Genomic DNA, 21,134 nt, shown 5'->3' with positions numbered 1-21,134 from the left:
GCCCACTTCACAGAGGTTAAGAGAGAAAGGGAAAGAACAAGGTGTTTCACCCATGGTCAGAGAGGTGAGAGTACAAGTCAATGTCAGATTTCAGAAGCTTCTGATTCCCTTTCTTCCATACTAAAACCAGTCATTTGTTGGAGAGCAGGAGGAGGCAAAGGAGTAGAGGCTAGGTTTCCCATGCTTCCTGTTTTGAAGATCCCAGTTTTTCCAGTGACTGTCCTGACTGAAAGAATTCAGTTCCAACTTTTGCCTGGATGCCCTTCTAGTTTGTCTTCACACCTGCTATCAGCTCTTCTGTTTTCCAGCTGCACACTTTCAGGAAGGGTTTCATGTGAAAAGCAAAGTTAGACATAAAAGTTTACCAAACAGAAACTTTTTCCAGGTCCCACGAGTATCTTTAAGACTTGTAAAATTGTCACAAAGTCATGTTCACAGATGGGATCTTGCTAGTCTTTTCCCTTTAGAAAAATGGTCAGACAGAAAAAGTCCCACAGAGTTGGGCAGCCGGTGAGTGAGGTGGTTTGTGTCATGTCATGAAAGAGCAGAGTTTAGGAGGATACAACAAAAGCTGACAAGAAACCAGAAATTGTAAATGTTTTATATTTAACATTGGTAATAATTATTTCACAGTCTAAAATTAATTCAGTTTTAAAAAAGAATGCTCTATGCATTGTTACCCGCCTGATAGGTTTCATATTAACACTAGGGAGAAAATAATTCAAGTTCTTGCATCCAGGATAATTCTAGTAAGTCACTGTAGTCTACAAAAATAAAAAAGGATATTATAATACTATTCTATAGATATCCTACATTCCAAAGTTTTCACGAAAATTCATGCTTTAAAAGTCTTTGCACTTATATAATGAAGTAACTTTGTACAGTGCATAGAAAAAGATAATTAAGATTATCACTCCTGGGAAAAGTGAGTATATCATGCTACAGTAACTAAAAACTTGCATCATCTAAGTTACTTGATGTAATTTATGTATAAAAAAGGGCATTTTTATAAGTAGTGTCCATATGTCATGACAATGTGTCAAGTTCCTTTAACTCAGATTACAGATTTTCATTTGAGACCACATAGAGTTCTTTAAGCTTCTCAAACTTTGACCCCCACTCTTGGAGGCAATCGTAATTTAGATCTTCATCCCCACTGATGGAATCTAATGAGCTAAGGCTCCCTGCTAGAGAGCATTGCCCTTCCAAGCAGTAAAAATGAATAGTGTCAGCTGGCAGACTCTTTAGATCATTGTCTGCATCCCGTATGATTTGAGAAACATATTCCTTGAAGTCTGGGATGCTGGTAACAGCTGATATTGATTGCTTTTGATGTGCATGTTTTGGGACTGAGTCTCTTTTTGGGCCAGTTGGTGTCCTGGAGTGTGAAGCAGCTGCTGGTAAGGTGGAGCGAGGAGTTTTATGGAGAGGTTTCTTCAGTTCATCTATATCATAAGCATTCTGGAAGCAAAGAGAATGCAAATATCAGAGAGAAACAACTCTAAAGCAAACTGGTTCAAAAAATGTTTTGCAACGCAAGGCAACACAAGACTGAATTCTGTGAGTTTTCTATAAGCTGAAGAAGAGAGTACCTAGTTTGGAGGAGTAAGTTCAGATCATACCAAATCCTTCCAAAATGATAGTTTTCAGCTAAAGCAACAATGATGTGTCCAGAGCAGCTCCCTTGAAAGTGGGAACACATGACCAGAATTGTTAAAGGTACAGACTGGGTTGAAATAGAAACCCCTCACTTAAGAGGACTTCAGGTTAAAAATAGAAGAAAAAAGCCAATTTGATAATAAGATAACTAAAAGGTCTGGGAAAGGAAAGTGAGAAGAGGTTGGATTTGCAAAGCTGGATTGAAGCTGCATCATACCTGGTCACGCTCTCCACCTCCTTCTTCATTATAATTGAAGACATTTTCTCTAACATCCTCCCAGCTTTCACGCTCTTCAGGAATGTGGTAAATTCCTCCTTTTCGAAAACCAGAACTTCCCCACTGACTCCACACTGTGTAGGAAACCAAGAGTGCTGGAAGAAGTAAAGACACATATTTGTTATATGATGTATAACAAAGCATGTTGCATGATAAACAGGTAGTTATATATAATTCCTGAGATACTAAATCAACTCTTAATTTGACAACTACATTTGCAGGTAAGAAAAGAATATTGTTAATATATAAACAACTTAAATTCATGAATGTAAAGAATAATCTATGTATATTACATCATAAACTTCATTAAAAGGGTATTTTACTTACCTAAAGGAATCCATTTAAATAGAAGGCATTTTGGCCAATCTCTGGCCTTTCACCAATCCTGAGTAAATAAGATACCCAAAGTAAGTAAACCACTGTTTTAATGAAGATTAGAAGTGTAATATAATAATGGTGGTTTTGCTATTATGAGATGTGTATGCAGTTTATCAACATGAACACAGTTTTATTGTGTTACTAATTTTTCAGGAAAGAGCAGCTGAAAAAGGATGCACTGTGAACACCTCTCTGTGCCCACACTTTTAATGAGGCTTGTCTTTTAAGACCATGAACTTTCTAGAAGAACTCTTCCTTCCTAATATGTGAAGAGCATATGTAGGTGTAGGACCTACCTACTACAAATGTAAAGGCTCAGGGAAGGTGGGAGTTTCAAATGGATGTGGCTGCACACAGAGTTGCACACAAAGATGGAAAGCTCTTACTTAAGAAGGATTGAAAGTAAATGACTCTGGAAGGGAGAAGTCCTAACTTTGATTGAACTGTCTTCAAAGCAAGTAAACTGTAACTATTTGCTGTCTGCTGTGTCTTAGCATCCTCAAATAGCAATTTCCAGAAAAGGTGAAAACTGATCACAACTCTCAAAGGTAAAGCAGACTTAATTCAGTGGAACAAGGCACAAGATTAAAAATAAAGAAAAAGGTTACATGATCTCCTACCTAGGAAGACAAGGAGGCACATGCTGATTGCCAGAATAGAGCCAGAGCTTAGTCCAACAGGTCTTCCAGCCTTCACCTGGCTAATTTCACACCATCTTCCCTTGTAACCTTCAGGGCACTGGCAGATAGTCTTGTCTTGGGATTGAGCCACACAAGTACCCCCATTCCTACAGGTCCAGTGTCCACAAGGGGATGAAGTACAGTGTCTGAGCCCTGTAAGGGTGTCAGTCACTTCTACTTTCCCAGCTGGGCACCTGAACAACCAAAGCAGATGATATCTTATAGTCAAGCAAAGAATCTGGAGCAGTATGTTGTTTTGTGCAAAGTTTGTTACTGTTTCTTTAAAGTAAAGTTCAATTAATTTAAAGCAAACCGCAAATACACACTGACAGTTTGAAATACATGGAAAAATCTAACTTAGTTGAGCTAGCAGACTTATGAAAACATGAACACATGTTCTGGTTTCCTGATCCAGAAGATATGCAGAAGAGCTTCAAGAGGGAGCCATCACCTTCTGGCTAACCCATTTTTTACATCCATGTTCTAATCAAAGCCTCTAAAAGAAAATGGACAGCTGATATGAATAGGAAAAGAGTTAGCAAGCATGTGGTATAAGTTTAAAAATGTTCCTTTGGACCCTGGGAAGAAATGTCATTGACCTCCTGAAAATTACTCATCTTGTCTTTTATGATTGATTTCCTCTTATGTGTAATTGGAAAGGCCCTGGAGGTATAGTCTGAGGTCACAGACTTTCTTTCTGCAATCCAAAGAAGAAATTATACTGAAAAAAAGGCAGAAACTTAATATTGTTCTTTCAGGAGCACTCTCAAGAATGAAGTGTCCCCAGGCACACTTAAAACCATCTCACAGCCTCTTCTAGCAAAGAAACACCAGACTTCACAAATGCCAAATTTTGTTGGAATTCCAGGAATTCAAGTGACTCCTCCTCTCAGTCCTGCGTGTATTTATTTATGTTTGGGTTTTTTAAACAGAAATGCCTGTATTTTGATTTGCGTATTTTAGAAAAATATTTTGAAATTTTTCTTTAAATAGTGGATCTTCTCCACAAAACTAACAGTGTAGAATAACAGCTGTTGGGCTCTGGCTCTGGCCCTGGGAAGCTGATTTTAGAATCAAGTTTTTTGTGACAATCTAATTTTTAAAGTCTCATTGTTTCATACAAATTATGATTAATTTCAACTTCTTTACAGGAAATATATGTAAATATGTATTGCATTTGTAATATACATATATTTCAATGTGTATACACACACACACACACACACACACACACACACACACACACACACACACTGTCTATATACACAATAAGTGTATATGTACACTATATTAGTATTTTCATACAGAGGACAGACCAAAGCTTTTGCAATCCACCTTTTATCAAAAGATACTTCATTTTCTCGCTGGCCTTCTGGTGATGTTCTCACCATGGAAAAAAAAAAGGTGGAGTAAATAGGCTCCATACCAGACTTGCAGAAAAAGGCAAGTCTAGTCCATGACAGGAGATGAGATGGAGAGAAGGATTTGTCCTCAGAATGGCTCTCTGGCCAGCAGACACAGGGAACTTTACTGTTAGAAGCAAGTTTCCTGGTCAAAGGTGGAAAGAAAGCTTCCCAGCCATCCCTGGATGAAAACGGAAGTTTAATGTACCGGCATTCATATTTTCTCCAAAGGTCTACACAAAGGAAGGGGCTGTAACAGGGCTGGCTGCTGCAGGCACTGGAATGGCATCCCATGGTGATCCCTTGCCGCCTCAAAATTAATCCAAACTCTGTGCTTCTGCCTTCCACGAGGAGTGGATAGCCATCCAGCTGGACATCACGCATACAGCCTGCAACAAAGCAGAGCAGTATGCACAGAAGTACATTGTTAGCTACTTCTGCACCTCAAGCCTTGCCTCCAGCACATAAGCAGGAGAACTAAGAGCTGTGCAGAAAACTTCAAAACATTGTTTAAAAACATCCTTCTACTCCTCAGTTTTATCTTAGGAGAGCTACAGAACATGTGTCTATTTTGCTCTGGTCGATCTGCAGATCAACAATATTTCTCCAGGAGAGCTGCACTGTACCAATACCACAGTCAGCAGAAGTCTGCTATGAATCAGAACAGCTCCACTAAATTACTCTAGATTTAAGATATAATCTTAAAAGTGGGGCTGAATGAAAAGCAACAGAATGGAAAAAGCTGTCTTCTTGTTGAACCACAATCTCAAAGTCTCAGCACTCAACCCCAGGGAATGGAGAGAGCACCACAAATTTCCTTGCAATTCTTTCTCCTCCTGCCAAGAGCTGTTTTGCCTGTTTTTTAAATCCTTCTGAGGCAAAAACAGGAGTGAAGAACCATGAGTACACTGCTTGAGGCATGGGAAACCCTGATCTAGTGGAAGTGTCCCTGCCCCTGACAGAGGATTTGGAACAAGATGATCTTTAAGACCTCTTCCAATCCATTCTATGCTTCTATGAAATAAAACACTATTTTTCAATAGTGCTATTTTCAAAAGTGCTATTTTTCAATATTTACAGGAAGTATCACATCTTCACTAGAACCAGATACAATGGCACATAGGGTTGAACATTGAATTCCCGAGTAAAGGAAGGGGAAAGTAGTCCATATGGGAATTGTTACCTGGGTTTTAGACTATCCAGTACACTCAAAGATGCTACTTGCAGGCTTTAATTCCCCCCTATTAGGAATCCATCATATCACTTACCTTGGAAATCACTCTCTGGATGACTGGGAAGGTGGTTTCCTAGCACAATGCTTGCCCAATCCATTTCAAACCATCTATTCATACCCAAGACAGAGGTGACTTCTTGATCACCTCCACCATTGTTAACACGCAGGGTAAATTCATTGTTGTAGCGCTCCATGGTCAGAAGAACCCACTGGCCATTGTTTATACGTAATGTTCTCATTCTCAAAGAGTGATTTTTGTCCCCCAAACTGAAGTTAACACTAAAGAAACCCTCAGCCACCTAGAAGAAGATGATAAAGACCTTTAATAACAGAAATGCACTTCTAAATGTTATTATACAGTCCTGCCTCAAAAAAAAACCAGATGTGAGTTTTTAAAATGGAAATGACACTCTTGTTTTTAAGTACTTTATTCCCAGACAAAAGTTACACAAGAAAACTGCAAGTGCAGGAATTATCAACTCTTTTTTTAACATGCCACTCTTCTAACTCACATGAACTCTTTAATCAGTCTTCTCCCTACTAATATCTACCTTTAAGTCTTCCCAGCTGACACTCCTGTTTCAATTAGAGTAATTGTCCTCTCTCTAGCTAGTATGGTCCAGACAGCTTTTTTCAACAGCAACAAAAATGTGGAGGCAAGTTTTACAGACAGGGAGAGATAGAAGCCAAAGGAAAAAGCAAGTAGGACAAGCAGAACAATCTCCTTCATTCACATGCATCACATGGACATTTTACAGGCAGTGCAAACTAGAATTTATGCCATGAAAGAGTAATACTGAGAAGGACAACACAAATGAGAGTAGTTACCCTCATATGGAAAATTCTTGCTCTTTATTACATTACAGAACAGGTGTCTTTAATCAGAAACTGCATGTTTTTCTCTCACTGTGGTACTCCATGACAAATTAGGAGCACTCAAGCAGAGCAGCTCTGCTCACCTCCAGTCGGATGTATCTGCTCCCATCTGCAGAGGCCAAGCTGAGAAGGGTGCTGTGGGAGATCCGGGTGCGCACCATCAGCTGGATCCGAGTGCTTCGAGTGCTGAGGATGCTCCTTGGCTCATAATGGATCCAGCTGTCCCTTCCAAAAGCCCATTCTGGAAGAACTGAGCACAGCACACAAAATCAAAGTGAAAACCTCAGAAATGGCTGCTCCCTCTGATTTCTGTTCTTTGAGAATGTACTAGCTTCAAATGTCAGTGTTTTAGTTCTTAAGGAATTTTGGCAATACAATGAAGCATCATGGAAAGCAACCTCTGTCCCTCTTCAAAGGGAATTAAGAGAAAATAAACAAATCCAGGATTCAGAATTTAGGCAGGAAAAGGACAATTAGATACTGTCTCTTGCAGTCTGCCTGTTACAAGCTGTATGTTTTACCCAATCACTCCTACACTGTGCCCAGATAACTTTTTTTTTAACCAGGATATAATGTATGGATTTTGAACAATTACTTTCTGAGCCCTTGGCTTGTCCCACAGTAATGAAGGGTAGAACCAATATAGCAGCTGGGCTTGTGAAGCAAAATAATGCAAACCAGTAGGATTTGAATCCAGGCAGATGTTTATAAACCAGTATCATCTGTCAGTAATACAAATAACTATATTAACCAATTCTGTGGTCATTATGAACACCTTAAACAGTGAATGCTCCAGGTCTGGACCATGCCAGTTGCAGTTCCAGTCCTCCCCCTCACTGGACAGACAGAGCTTCCACTGAGTAATTTACTGTCAGACATTTTAAGTCTTGTGTGGCAGATGGAGAAAGAAGAGAGGGTCTGGCTGCCTGCATAGGGTATTATTGTTCTGTATACAAGAAGGAAAATTAAGTGAATTGAGCTGAAAGGATGCAATGCACCATTGTCCTGTTCATTAATTCCAACAAACTGATCCAACGCTAGCTTGCAAGCACTCCTTCCTGCTGCTCATCCTCACTTGTAGCTCACTCAAACTACAGGACTGAGGGGATTATTCTCTTCCAACAAAAGCCTCCAGAGTTATGGGGCACGGGTGCTCTTTACAGATTGTTATGATCAACCACATCGTTCGTGGTACATAAAGGCAGGTAAAGTCCCAGTAAACACCTGTCACTCACTTCTGATTCCTTCTTGGTTGATGAAGGTTTTAAGATAGAGGGGACAGAGCCAACTTCAAGTGTTTATCCTCTGTACCCTAAACATAGGTGTGGGCTACTAGGAGTTAAATAATTTATTTCCTAAGTTTTTAAATTGTGCTGAAGTTTTCCACTTTCTTACAACATCTCTAAGGTTTTCATTATCCACCATGGGAAGCTTTTGTTCTCTGATATGTATTTCATGCTGACTTTGTACAGGATAACACGTCTGTTGCAGCCAGCCTGACATTATGCCCCCACGTACACCCACTGCTGTGGTCTAGGGGCATTGCTCAACTTGCAATTCATTCTAATGACAGACGCAAATACAACTATCACCATTTTATAAATGGGAAATGTGGCCTGAAGATAACAAGAGGATTATGCCTACAAGTTTCAAATGTTCATTAACCTTCATTTTGTGATCAGCATGAGCAGAGGAAAAAGGCACAATGCAGAATATTTCCCCTTTCACCACTGAGAAATAAGACGGTGATAAAAAGGACAAAACAGCCTGTCTGACCACTTCCCTACCCTGTAAAATAAAGCAGCTTTTAACATAACTCTCATCTGTTTATTTAACAAGAGTCAGTAGGGTCTTGACATCTTTGAAGATCTTAATCATTCCCAGAGTACAGTATAGTGTTATTAATCTACTCAGTTCAAAGGCATGGCAGTATGACTTTGAACATTGGAACAGTGTGTCTGATGCTGTTCCCACAGATCCTCACTACAAATTTCTCCCTAGAACTTGCAGTACCTTTTTCACATGCTAATCCAGCATATCCTGGGGAGCAGTCACAGCGAAAGAAATTCCAGCCACCAACACACTTGCCATGGGTGCCACAAGAGGCCACCCCGTCACTCTGACACATTTCATCCGTAAGGACACAGCCAGGAGCACTGTTCAGGGACTCTGCAGGGTGCTCTAAATCATAGACCTGGAAAAGGTCACAGAAAACCATCACAGTAGGTGCCTACAATTATCATCAGTAAACCCAAAATTGATCTTTGTGGCCCTACCTTACTATCAACGATGACATTGCGTATGCAGCCCACAAATCCTCTGAAATGCCTTTGTGAGTTGTGGTAAGGCAAGGTCTTCTTAACTCCACCCAGCTGCAGGGGCTGATGGCCACTGAAGAGCTTACCCATGCTGAACAGGAGGGAGGGAAAGAAAGAATCAGTGGTACACAAAATACAGCAGCTTGGCTGATTTCACCACTCCACCCGTCTTTTTTGGTAGTGCTTTTGAGTAGTTGTGTTTCCATTTTTTGTTTGTATTTTTTGTTGTTTGCTTGTTGGGTTTTTTGTTTGCTTTTTTGTTTAGGTTTTATTTTTTTACCTTTGAGATCCCACAATCTCTCCAGAGGCTTCACAGGCAGACAGATCCATTTGGGAAATCTTAGTGATACTGCCATTGTTCCTAGCTGAGACATTCATGCAGTTGTCAAGAATCAACTTCACTTCCTAGAAAAAGGCATTATATTATTATATTATATTATTAAACTTAAAACAATTATATCCAGAGACATGCATATATTTAAATTAAATATTTTCTTTCACTTAGCAGAAGGCAGAACAGTAACTAGCAAGGAACTAGTGCAGGAAACTTTGTTAAAATGATAAAATACTCCACATACTAATCTGGAAAGTTATTGCACATGTCATATAAATAAAGAGCCACACAAAAGAAAGATCTGACTCTGCCATGACCATGCCAAGTCATTGACATAGTAGAGGGAGCATAGGACATTCTTGGAGTTCTGCAAGATCAGAATACAGAGATAACTTAGCAGAGCAGAAGGTCCATCAGGCTGCATCCCAGATCCTGACCTGCCCTTCAACTTGTCTTATGTGGCAGAGAAGGGGGAGCTGAGCTGACGCTTTCAGCAGTGTTTATATCAGCAAGATATTCCCTGTACACAGAAGTGTACCGACCTCCTCTGTGCTACACATCTAAAGTCTCTTGGTGGGGCAGGGCTTCTCACTCAGATAAAGTACAAATATTTCACTTAATCACATCAGGAAGCATTTAGCCCCTGGATTATCACAACTCTGTTGCCTAAGCAGCCGTCAGGATAACTAAACAAAGGAAATAGCATGGCCAGTTTCATAACTGTATCAGACTTCTCCAGGCCTTGTTCTGCTCCACTGCTTCAAGACTAAGAGGATGTCCAAACTAATAAACTTCTACCCCTGCTGTTTCAGAGATGATGGAAAATTGATTGATTGATTCATAAGAGTTCTACAGAAGGGAGGAAGGATTTGGAAGGAATAACTAGGTACATGAATTAATGCTGACATAGGACTGCCCATATTTACACTTGCCTTTCCATCATTTATAATTTTAATATTGTGCCAGCGGCGATCTGCAACATTAACTTTTTGTGACAGCTGCAGGAAAAGCTCACCAGAGCTGTGGCTCAGGGTCAGTGATGGGACACCACCAGAGAGTTCTGCAAAGGAAAGAATCTTATTGGATATGCAGTAACCATGTTCCCATTCAAATGAAGTCAAAATGATTGTTGCAGCTAGATCTTAGTTGGGGAAGATCTTTATAGACAACTGGAAAAAAGTCCAGCTTCTAACAGTGACACAAAGACATGAATTAGGCATACTGGCAAAATATTGTGCATTCTCCTTATTCTCCGAAAGGAACTTTCTGAGCCTTTTTAAAAATAAAAACCCTAAACCTATGAGCTAAGTGGAATCTCACCTTCACATAAACACAAATGCTTTATAAGGTGCTAACCTAAAGCGAGGAAATTTTCCCGTTCTGCAGGCTGCCCTTGTGCTGCTGGTCCATGGTACAACAGAAGGCCATCAACAACTTCAGTGATAAACTCTAAGGAGATGCGGCTCTCAAAGCAAGGCTGAAGAGGAGGGAACCAGGCATAACCATGGCCTCTGAAGCTGTGTCTTGTTTGTTGGCAGTCTGGTCCATGAAAATTTGCAGCACATTTGCATCTATTTAATTAAAAAAAAAAAAAAAGCAAATATCCATCATTCAAACAGAAGATGCAAAGGTCTCTTCTGGCAACAGGATTCTCCACTTTTATCACAGGACTCCATGTTCCCTAGGCCATAGTACAGGTAAAGTACTAGCAAAATTTCTGTCAAAAAATGTTTTGACTTGTTTCTACAAGCACAATATAAATTTAGTCTTAATTATAGTATGTCTATGCAAGGATATTCTGCGAGTAAATGATGGACCTGTTGTAATATATAAAGACCATGAAAACCTCTTACCTCTTCAGCATAAAAAAAGAAAAACATGCTTTTCACTAGGCTTAGTTATCAGCTTGTCTGAAGACTTTATAATGCTGACAGGAAAAGCAAAAGAACCACAGAATCTTAGAATGCCAGGTTGAAAGGGCCTCAAGCATAAATTTGGTCCAACTTTTCTTGGCAAAAGAATGATGTAGATGAGATGGCCTAGCATCCTGGTAGTCAAATCTCAGAAGTGTCCACTGCTGGGTAAAACCACCACCTCCCTCAGGAGATTAATACAGTGATTGATTATTTTCACTGGGAAAAAAATTCTGCTTGTGTCCAACCAGAATCTTCACAGGAAGGTTGTGGGAAGGTAATATCACCCAGGAAAAGTAGGACGTGAGAGTCATAGATCTTGGTGTCTTCACTCTTATTGCAAGATACTTGCTAGTTTATTTATTTTACACTATCAAACAAGAGATACTTGTGGCTCTTTCCTTAATACTCTGTAGAAAAAAAGTAGCTACAGTATGACAGTAACAGAACCTCTAAGTGGGAAACCAAAGGAACAACAGAAATGGGCAGAAGGACAGGAAGGAAGATCAGCTGGGCTTCTCTTCCTTAGTTCTGTTTCCCATAGATTGCTAGTACCTTTGATAGCAGAATGATGGGGGTAGGATGCAGGAAAAGATGACACAAAAAACAACTGAAAATTGAGCAGAAGCAAAGAAACCTCAGAGCTGAACAAATGATAGGTGACAGAGCCTACCTAGAGCTTCTGGGCAGCAAAATTTCCCAGTCTGATTACACCTGAGCAGCAATGAGAACTTGAGCATGACAAGAGCTTCTGCAGCTTCAGTCTGGGTCCTGTCACCTTTACCAAGAGTTCTATGAAGACTGGACACTGTTTCTGCTTTCCTACAGTGAGATGATTATTTTTAAGCAAACATGCTGGAAGACACATTCTAGAAAGGGATCAGGCTGATTCTAAGCTAGTACAGTCCTATAATTTTTTTCATCTTTATACTATATTATCTATGATATCTCATTTTTTGAGAAACAAGTGAGGCGAGAAATGTGGGGAAGAGGTTATTAAGTAACATAAGAGATGTGATTAAAACATTTAACAGCATTAAAATGTTTAAGGTAGGCTGCACATACTAAGAGCATTTTGCAGGGTGGCATTAATGGAACTGGTGCAGCCAGCTGGAACATTCCCAAGGTTTTCCTGGAGACTATGTTGAACATAAAATATACGAACCTAAAAACAGAGGTTCTTTTGCAAGACCTGTGTGTGAAGTATAACAAAACTTAGATCTGACACAGTGGGAAGGCATAGAGTGGTGGTTCCTGAAGCTTCAACATATCCTCCTTACAGTCTGCACTACATGCATTTTGCTTGCACACCTTATGAAGCTTTACCAACCTGTAGCCCAAACCAGTATCCACACATGTGCCACCATTGAGACAAGGGTTTGTCAGGTATGAGGAGCAGGAAAGATGAGGATTCTCCCGAGCAGCACAGCCACACACAGCATGACTCAGGACTGTCACAGACACCAGTGAAATGCTTCCAGCTGTGGTTATGGTTGGTACATGGTTCTGTTCATGCTTACTGATGCATCCGCTGCTGTGAGTGCAGTCTGCAGTCACACATTCATCAATGCCAGTCTGGCTGATATTTATGCCCAGAATGCTTTCCAGCTGAAGAAGAAGAACAATTTGTTGAATTCATCTGCCTTTTCCACTAAGTTCACCAATGACAACAATGAAAAGCCCAAGTCTTATTTATTTTCAAAACTGGTTGCTGTGGCAATTCCTTCCAATGTCTACCTTGCCCAATACAGCCCAGGCAGTTCAGTCTGGCATCTGTTAAGGCCAAAGCCTTGGTGTAAGTCAATTACAGCATGAATAAGCATTTTGAGGGCAAAAATACTGTCAATATTTATTAGAGACTGAGTGGATATGTTTTTATCACTAATTGTTCTGATGCATTATTTACACAGCATCTGACCTATATTTTCATCTGAACTTCTGACTTAAAGATACTGGGAATTGGCCCTGGACAGTGAAGAAATACTCTTCTGGCAATAATGAGTTGGTACAGCTCTGCACTAACATGTTTCCAAGAGAGCAAATAATTCAATTACTTTCAATGTTTTAGTTGTTTGTTTTGTTTTGGGCTTTTTTTTTTCTTTTTGCTAGAGGGAAAGGAACTTTACTAAATTTTAAACACACATTTTTGATCTGTTTTTGTACTGGTGAGTGGCTCTTTCACTATTTTGCTCTCTTAAGTCTAGAAACTAGAAATGTTTGACTGGTTTGGGAGTTTCAACTAGAGAACTGAAAATTGAAACGTTAAGGTACAATGTAAAAAGGCAAGAGCCAAACAGTTCTTTACACAGTGTTTTACAGTCCTTTCAATAGGAAAAACATGTTTACAGTCCTAAAAGTGCATTGTGTTTAGGTGGCTTAATATGAATTTAGTCTGGCTTCCAATACATTCATATTTGAAACTTTTAGAATACGTGCAAAAGTATTGTTTGATTTTACTGATTAAAACTATCTAATTTTCTCACACATTTCTCCCTCAACATTCTAATTGTTCACATTGACTAGGCAATGGGCATTACCTGAATAGACACAATGAGAAGATGCTGTGGTTTCATACACAGGATGGATACTTACCCAGGCTCTGGAAGCTGCTACATTCCCATTAAGTTTTTCTGCTTTATAATAAGGTGGACCATAAACTGCAAACCAAACATCAACCCCTTGGATTGGACTTGGGCTATTCAGTACACTGAAAATGTGAACATTTTCCAGTTGAACTGAGAGAATTTCTGAAAGCAGCTTCTTCATCTGGTAGTATTTACTTTGTTTTTCAGGGGACTGGGATATGAACTCCTCTGGTGTGACACCTGTAACAGAAGTTAAAAAATTGACACAGGTGTTTCTTGCAACTGCTGTAGCAATAGAAGAGAGGAGCATCACAGAATAAATCACAAGGTTGCAGAAAATGTATTCAACTGCGAATTCAGGAGTATTTTCATTTTTAGGCTCTGAAATCTTTTGTGCTTGCTTTTGCTAAACCTTTGTGTTCTAAATCTTTTTTGAATTTTATTAATTTCTAATTTTAAAAATTATTATTTTATCAGAAATGTATTTAAGAAGATTTTACTTTTCCACAAAGGTTGAAAGAATTTGGTGAATTTCAGGCAGGCATTTGTTCAAATAGAGTTTTTCTTCTGAAATATAAGTTGCTGGTGTTTTTAAAACTTGGTGTAGAAATCAGGACATTCCCTTGCTGTCATTTTTCTCCATAGATGTTCCTTCACATGCAGCATCAGAGGACCATGCAAAGATGAATTTTCAGACCCTTACCTAGAAAACTATTAATTCTCATTCCATGTCTAAGAGCATTCTAAGCAGAATTCTAAGTATCACAGCAGTAACATTAAAGACACAGATTGTACGTGAGCATATTGCTTACCTTTTATTCGTACAGAACCAGCATTTTGGAGGGCATCATCTTTGATTTCCTTCACTATAACCTTTACAGTCGAGATAACATCTGGCCAGACTCCATCAATGACTCTAACTCTTATGTTGTATGTTCCTGGTGGGGTTCCTTCTTTAATAGTCAGCAAACCTGAGTTATCATTAAGGATAAAGTACCTGTAATAAGAGTTAAGCCAAGGAACAAGCTATGAGAAGTTCAAAAGCTAAGTACTAATTATCATCACTGATGGTTTTTCTGAACCACTTCCTATTATCAAAGAAAGCAGATGTGTTCCCTCATGAAGGGACAGAGCAGAACAGAATTTTTTTACATTGTCTCCTGTTGGCTCCTAATGACTCTTCACCAGTGTATCATGAAGGTGTATCCTGCTGCTATGCTGTATTAACTGTGTAGGAAGACTGAAGATGCAATAGCCATAACTTTGGGAACAGTGCAAACTCCTAGAGTAGATACATTCACTGAGAGTGACACCTCTGTCAAAACCTCTGAGTGGCACATGTACATCTCAGCTCCAGTCACAATCCAGACACTCCCAAGCCTATAGATCTAGTATAAATAAGGTCTTAAAACCAGTGGTGATGTGGAAACACAGGAGCTTGGATGAAGGAATTTAGAAGTTAGCAGGTATGTTTCCTGTAGTGGCTCACTGATACAGATTGTGGGTATGACTGTGAACAGGAATTTAGAATTCTGGCCCATGAGGCAATGGGCAGCAGACTGGTTCAGCATGCAGTGTTATTTACTGAAGCCTCCGAAGGCTTTTGGAGATCTACACACAGAAATTTCTGACCAACAAAATCCTTTAGTACACATTTTCAAAAAAAAAAGAGCCAGTCTAAATACTTGCTATGATTTTGTGTGTGCTCAATTTTCCCATCAAATTTACACAACTCCCATTTTCCTCTCCAAATACCTTGACGTTTTCCCTTCAAATTGGTAGATTTTGCGATCCCAGTCATCAGCATCAGGGGCGCTGACCTGGCCCAGTACAGTCATGGGGAGAATACCTAGAACAACACAGCACACAAGTGGCACAGTCAGACAAGCATGTACTGGTCTAAGCACATGTGTTGTAAGCCTAAGACCTCTACAAAAATAGTTGTGGTAGTTCTTGAGAGATGTGCACCAGTTTGCAAATGCCACATGGTGCCCTGCTAATCACATGTTTGCTGTATGACTACATAGATTTAATTCTACAGATGACTGCAATGAAAAGCAATGGAAAGGAAAAAAGAAAAGCCTCCTCTGAGAACTTTCACTATTTTATCTGCATTATCCAACCAACTTGCAAAGTGGTTTAGACAGGGATTGGTGTTTGGCAGGATGAAAAACCAAAATGCAGACTGGGTTATAAAGGGCAAAAAACAATAGCAATTACAGCAAGATAGAAATTACAGCAAGATAGGGAGGATGTCCAAAATACAGTGTCCAGGCTTATTTCGAGTAAATGGTGAGACTGGGGTGAGATGGAAAGCAGCATGTATTCTGCTGGTTTTGCAACCTCTCCACAAAACTGACAAATTAGTGTTTTGATTCTGTCTCTCCTTTATATTTTAATTAATCAAAGATCTGAGGTCTTGAATTGCCCCTCCCAGAAATTAACTGATGTACCAGTGATTTTAAAGAAACAACTAAAATGGAATTCAGGCTTAATGAAAATGCTTGGTATTTAAGCTACAGGTGGAGTTTCTCAGCAAGTAGAAATGGAATTGGTTTCAATTTAACAATAAGCTGAACTTGAGTAATCATACAACAGGCAGTACAATGTTTCAATACAAATAAACGTGAATCTACTCAGAAGTAGTTCCTAGTGTGCCACAACAGACAATCAATTTAATGTGCTATCAAACCGTGGGACACAGAGCAGAGCAGAAGAGGAAGGAATGCCCGGAGCCAACATGGATGCAAGCATCCCAAAATATTTTTACCTGTGTGCTTTATTTTCCTGATGGGCTTATTATGGGGGGCACCAGCTCACAAGAATACTGCTGCCTAATTTCCAAAGCAAGAAGGGAAAGACAGCTTCTCTCACACTGCATGCAGCCAGCATTCACAGAAAATTCCCTCCTAACAGCATTTTTCAGCTGAAGACTTAGATGAATGTTTCAGCAGTTTACATATGAGTCCAGTTTAGGTGTATTCACTAAAATTCAACTCAGTCTGGAGAAGGAAAAAGGTTTAAGGAGGAGACAGAAGGTTCTCAGCATTCAGACTCATAATGTCTCAGCAACATTATGAACTTTGGTAATTTATTCCTCCCCGGCATGTTAATGCTGCTGAAAAACTGTGTCTGAAACCAAGAGACCATTACTCAAGTTTGACAGAAAGGTGCCAAGAAAAGCAGCCAGTAACGCTCTTTCTTCAAGGCTGGCTCACTTTCTTCCACAAATCAAGTGGCCCAGAGTCCTGTGCCCCACATACCTACTGCTCTCTGTAGGGGTTTAAGCAAACTTTTGTGGCACCTCCACTATCAGCTTATGTGGAACAGGACAGAGTCCTCCTGTAAAACTAAAAGCTGCCTCTTTTGACCTGATGTCACACTTGAAAGCAAAGATCAGGGAGTGATTTACCATCATAGCTGTAAATGAGACATTCCATGTAGCCAGCAGAATGCGGGTGGTCATTTTGGTCCCCGATGTTCACAGTCAGTGTGTTGGTGGAGCTCATGGGTGGCATCCCGCTGTCTGTGATCAGGATGGGCAGGTAGAACGCCTTGTGCACCTCCCTGTCAAAGGTACGCAGGGCAGTAAGCATGGCACTGCCGTTATGGAAGTCCTGCAAGCTGAAGGTGCTCAGGCTATCGAAATCACCGAGAAGGCGAAAGGAGAAAGGTGCTCCGTTCACAGCAGTGTCTCGGTCCTTGGCATACAGCAGTGTGGAGGTCTCATTCATTTGGACAACCTGTGGAGAAGCTGTGTTTTCCCAGACCACTGGGTTATAATGTGCCTCAAACTCTGGCCCATTATCATTTACATCCTGCAGAGTCACTAAAACAGTAGCACTGCCAGTCAGAGGGGGCTGTCCCGTATCAGTGGCAATCACAATGAGTTGGTACTGAGCCACTGTCTCATGATCCAGCAATCCTGCGACCATCAGCCACCCATCACTATCCAAAGAGAACTGGCCACCTGGATCAGACTTGTTTAGCAGATGGAAAAAAACCCTCCCATTCAGGCCAGAATCCAAGTCCACAGCAGAAACCTGAATAACTTTGGTACCAGCTGGTACATCTTCCTCAAGTGCAGCCACTTCATAGAACTGGGGATAGAAGACAGGAGCATGATCATTCGAGTCCTCCACATAGATCACACAGTGAGTGATGCTGAAAAAATCCATGTCCTCTGCTTTCACAGTCAAATTGAATACCCTCTCATGAGGCTTCTCAAAGTCAATCTGTTTGCGTAGTCGGATAAACCCACAGTTGTTGACTTCATCTGTCTCTATGGAGAACTTGCGGTCATTGTCCCCATCAATGATGCTGAATGTCACCATGGCGTTTTCTCCCTCATCTCTGTCCACAGCAGACACCACCACCACCTCAGTGTTAATACTCGCATTCTCGGAGACAAATGCTGTGTAAATCCTTTGCAGGAAGACTGGAGCATGATCATTTATGTCAGTCAGCAAAATAGTGGCAGTGCCTGTCCCAGTGAGCCCTCCTCCATCTCTGGCCTCAACCACCACTAGGTACTTGTCTTCCTTCTCGCGGTCCAGGGACCCGAGCACCGTAGAGATGGTGCCACTAACTGAATCAATTGAGAACAAGTTCAAATTAATTTCGTTTTTGACATTCTGAATGATACTGTATGTCAGCACAGCATTTATACCAGCCTTGGGGTCATCGAGGTCCGCTGCTGTCATTTCCATGATGGAAGTGTCAGCCGGAGAGTCCTCAGGGATGTGGCCCATGAAACAGCCATCTGACACACAGAGGAAAAGGGGTGCGTTGTCGTTCACGTCCCTCACTTCTATGATCACATCTGCAAAGCCAGTCAGTCCCTCTCCGCCCTCATCCGTTGCGAGAACGAGGAAGCGCCACGTTGATCGCTTCTCTCGGTCCAACTTTTTGTGTGCACTGATCTCACCTGTGTTCTCATTGATGCTGAATTCACTGCTGGCTCCCTGTCCATGCAGGGAATAGTTAATGGCATTTTGATCTGCTGCCTGGTCGGGATCCGTTGCAGAAACCTGGAACAAGCCACAGCAGGCAAGTGTTTATGTTTGAAAAAAAGGGAAAATCACAGTTCTTGTATTGATGGCAGCTACTACAGTGCAGGTTAAATGAATAGTGTGCATTTTAACAGCAAGCATCTGTTGGTTTGAGTCATTCAAGTACTCTTTCAATAAACATCATGCACAGCCTAGAGAAACAAAAAGAGGACATTTTGACAGACTAATACATTCTACTCCCCAGTACATTTTGGAAAGAGGAAAAACTGTAGGAAGAATCGAGTGAAAATAATAACAGTTCTGCTAAATAATATTATTTATTCTGCTAATTAAATTCTTTGGTGCTGGAATACAAAGGCAAGCAGAGGCTGATTCTGTCTGAGTGAACAGACTCCTGTGAAAACAGGCCAGAGAGTACTCCCAGCTGCTGATTTGCATCCAGGGGTTGTTTGGGAGATTGCTAGCTGGGCCTACCAAGAACTGCTCTAACAACACAATAATGAAGATGATTGAGCTGGAGTCAAAGAGCAATCCCTGGTAATGTTTATTTGGTAGCATAAATTTAACCATTACATGCATGAGATAAACATGTCAACCATTCTGTGCTTTTACAGTTACTAAAAATGTGCCAAATCTTCTTTGTAAAGAAAATTTATCACATTTTCCAATAATTAGAATCACATAATTTTAGAATCAGTTTGGAAATTACCCTTAAGATCAAAACTAAGTGTTCTTTATGCTGGTCAAGAGAGCAAGTCCACCACGCAAAATTACCAGGATTATTTTATTCTATTCTTTACAAAAAGTTGCTAGCTAATTCTTAATACCAGGCCTCACCCATCCTAAATAAACTATCTTTTTGGATTTGTGTGAATGGGTGGGATTGAGCTGAACACAAAGCCAGGTTTTACCCTGCTTTGTGGAAACTGTTTTACCTTTAGGACAAGTACGGGCAGATCTGTGAGCTCCTCCAAGACACTGCCCTGGTATTCATTCTGTGTGAAGACTGGTGCTTCATCATTCTTATTGACAACATTGATGATGATAAGAGTGTGGTTTTCCCATTTTCCATCAGAAGCTACAAGCCGGAGCTCATAATGTTGTTCTTGTTCATAATCCAGAGGCTGAGCAATAAAGACAGTTCCAGTCTCAGGTTCCACATCAAAAACCCCTTTCACATTTCCTGAAGTGATCTGATACCTTAGTTTGGCATTTGCACCTATAAAAGAAAGAAACAATTGCCCCCTGTTCACTCTATGAATGCTCAATCCACCTATGCACAATGGACATGTATCCAAGAGAAACCTTATTTGCCCAGACTGCTGTGGTGTGTGTGTGTGATAAAACATAAAAAAATACACAGAATGAACTCTGTATGTAATTTGAAGGTTTTGTGTGTGGTAGATGGGAGGCTAGGTTTGCATTTATGTTTACAAGTATAATTTACAGACACAGACAAGCACTTGTGGATTGCTAATGGAGAAATTGTGTGCCTCTAAATTACTGTGCATTAATTTGCCAATAATAAAGTAACATACTATGAAAATACAAAAAGGGAAAAGAAACATTTTCCCTCAATATTTCCTAAACCTCTCATTTCAGATGCCAGTATCCCTTAACTTTTTTTTAACCACTGGGTGGTGCTAAAATAGAACAGAAGTCCTCCTTTTTGAGGAATAATTAATCTTAGAACATTCCACCTGTGCAACAGCAGCTGTTTGATTGCTGCAAAACTTTTAGAACAACAAAAAACTTTTAGGAACAACAACAAATAGTTTAGTGCTTCCTGTTCACTTATTTGGAAAGGTAAAAAGTACATTGCATTCCAGTATACAAAGTAATTTCCTAAATTAAATAGGTGAACTGCTTGGAGCAAAAATAATATTCGGCTTTTTAAGTTGTGAGTCAGCTGTGAATGAGAAGACTGGAGGAGTATGGATGGCTAGCAAGTGAAAAGGCTGTGCTTAACATTAGTGCTTGGAAGGACTTGGTTACCTTTGCAGTAAGAGTTTGAGCATCACTTGCTATCAGCTTTAGTCAAATTCTCCCAAGTGCAGCAGCTGGTTTCAAATGGCCTCTTTACACCTCCCTCATGGGCATGAAGAGGCAGAGGCATTGCAGCACTGCCACAGAAAGGAACTGCCAGCTCTCACCTGCTCCCAGCAACACATCCCTCTGGTTCTCATTTGGGTTCTGTCACCAGCTGGCCTTCTTTTAATCAATAGATTTGTTCTCTTGGGCAAGGTGACCAGCTCTCACAAGTAACCAAAACGCAAAGACAGGGACTGACTAGTGGTACATGCTGTTGGACTGGCACTGCCCATCTGGTCTCACCACACTGTAGGGGCAGCTTCACACCATCAGAGCTGGCGTCAGGATGAGCCCAAATGGAAGTCTGACTTTCCCTTTCTTCCTGACTTCATTTCTGGCCACATCATCCCACATTTTCCACTGTTTGTCAGATT

General features: G+C 40.4%; 1 protein-coding gene across 1 annotated transcript in view; it reads right to left on the bottom strand.

The window, feature by feature from the left end:
* Window positions 1-855: 855 nt before the first annotated feature.
* Window positions 856-21,134, bottom strand: part of LOC134050171 (neural-cadherin-like) — a 38,823-nt gene continuing 18,544 nt past the window's right edge. The window contains exons 16-32 of the mRNA XM_062503063.1: window positions 19,605-19,888; window positions 17,070-18,687; window positions 15,413-15,506; window positions 14,470-14,654; window positions 13,665-13,897; window positions 12,403-12,680; window positions 10,516-10,730; window positions 10,092-10,219; window positions 9,106-9,230; window positions 8,784-8,916; window positions 8,521-8,701; window positions 6,591-6,757; window positions 5,666-5,930; window positions 4,606-4,786; window positions 2,935-3,188; window positions 1,877-2,031; window positions 856-1,461 (exon numbers count right to left, since the gene is read on the bottom strand). Of these exons, the coding sequence (XP_062359047.1) occupies window positions 1,060-1,461; window positions 1,877-2,031; window positions 2,935-3,188; window positions 4,606-4,786; window positions 5,666-5,930; window positions 6,591-6,757; window positions 8,521-8,701; window positions 8,784-8,916; window positions 9,106-9,230; window positions 10,092-10,219; window positions 10,516-10,730; window positions 12,403-12,680; window positions 13,665-13,897; window positions 14,470-14,654; window positions 15,413-15,506; window positions 17,070-18,687; window positions 19,605-19,888 (4,898 nt within the window). The 3' untranslated portion in view covers window positions 856-1,059. The remainder of the gene's footprint in view (window positions 1,462-1,876; window positions 2,032-2,934; window positions 3,189-4,605; window positions 4,787-5,665; window positions 5,931-6,590; window positions 6,758-8,520; window positions 8,702-8,783; window positions 8,917-9,105; window positions 9,231-10,091; window positions 10,220-10,515; window positions 10,731-12,402; window positions 12,681-13,664; window positions 13,898-14,469; window positions 14,655-15,412; window positions 15,507-17,069; window positions 18,688-19,604; window positions 19,889-21,134) is intronic.

Source organism: Cinclus cinclus, chromosome 1, assembly GCF_963662255.1.
Source record: "Cinclus cinclus chromosome 1, bCinCin1.1, whole genome shotgun sequence".
NCBI lineage: Eukaryota > Metazoa > Chordata > Aves > Passeriformes > Cinclidae > Cinclus > Cinclus cinclus.
This window is presented reverse-complemented; position numbering and strand designations above follow the sequence as displayed.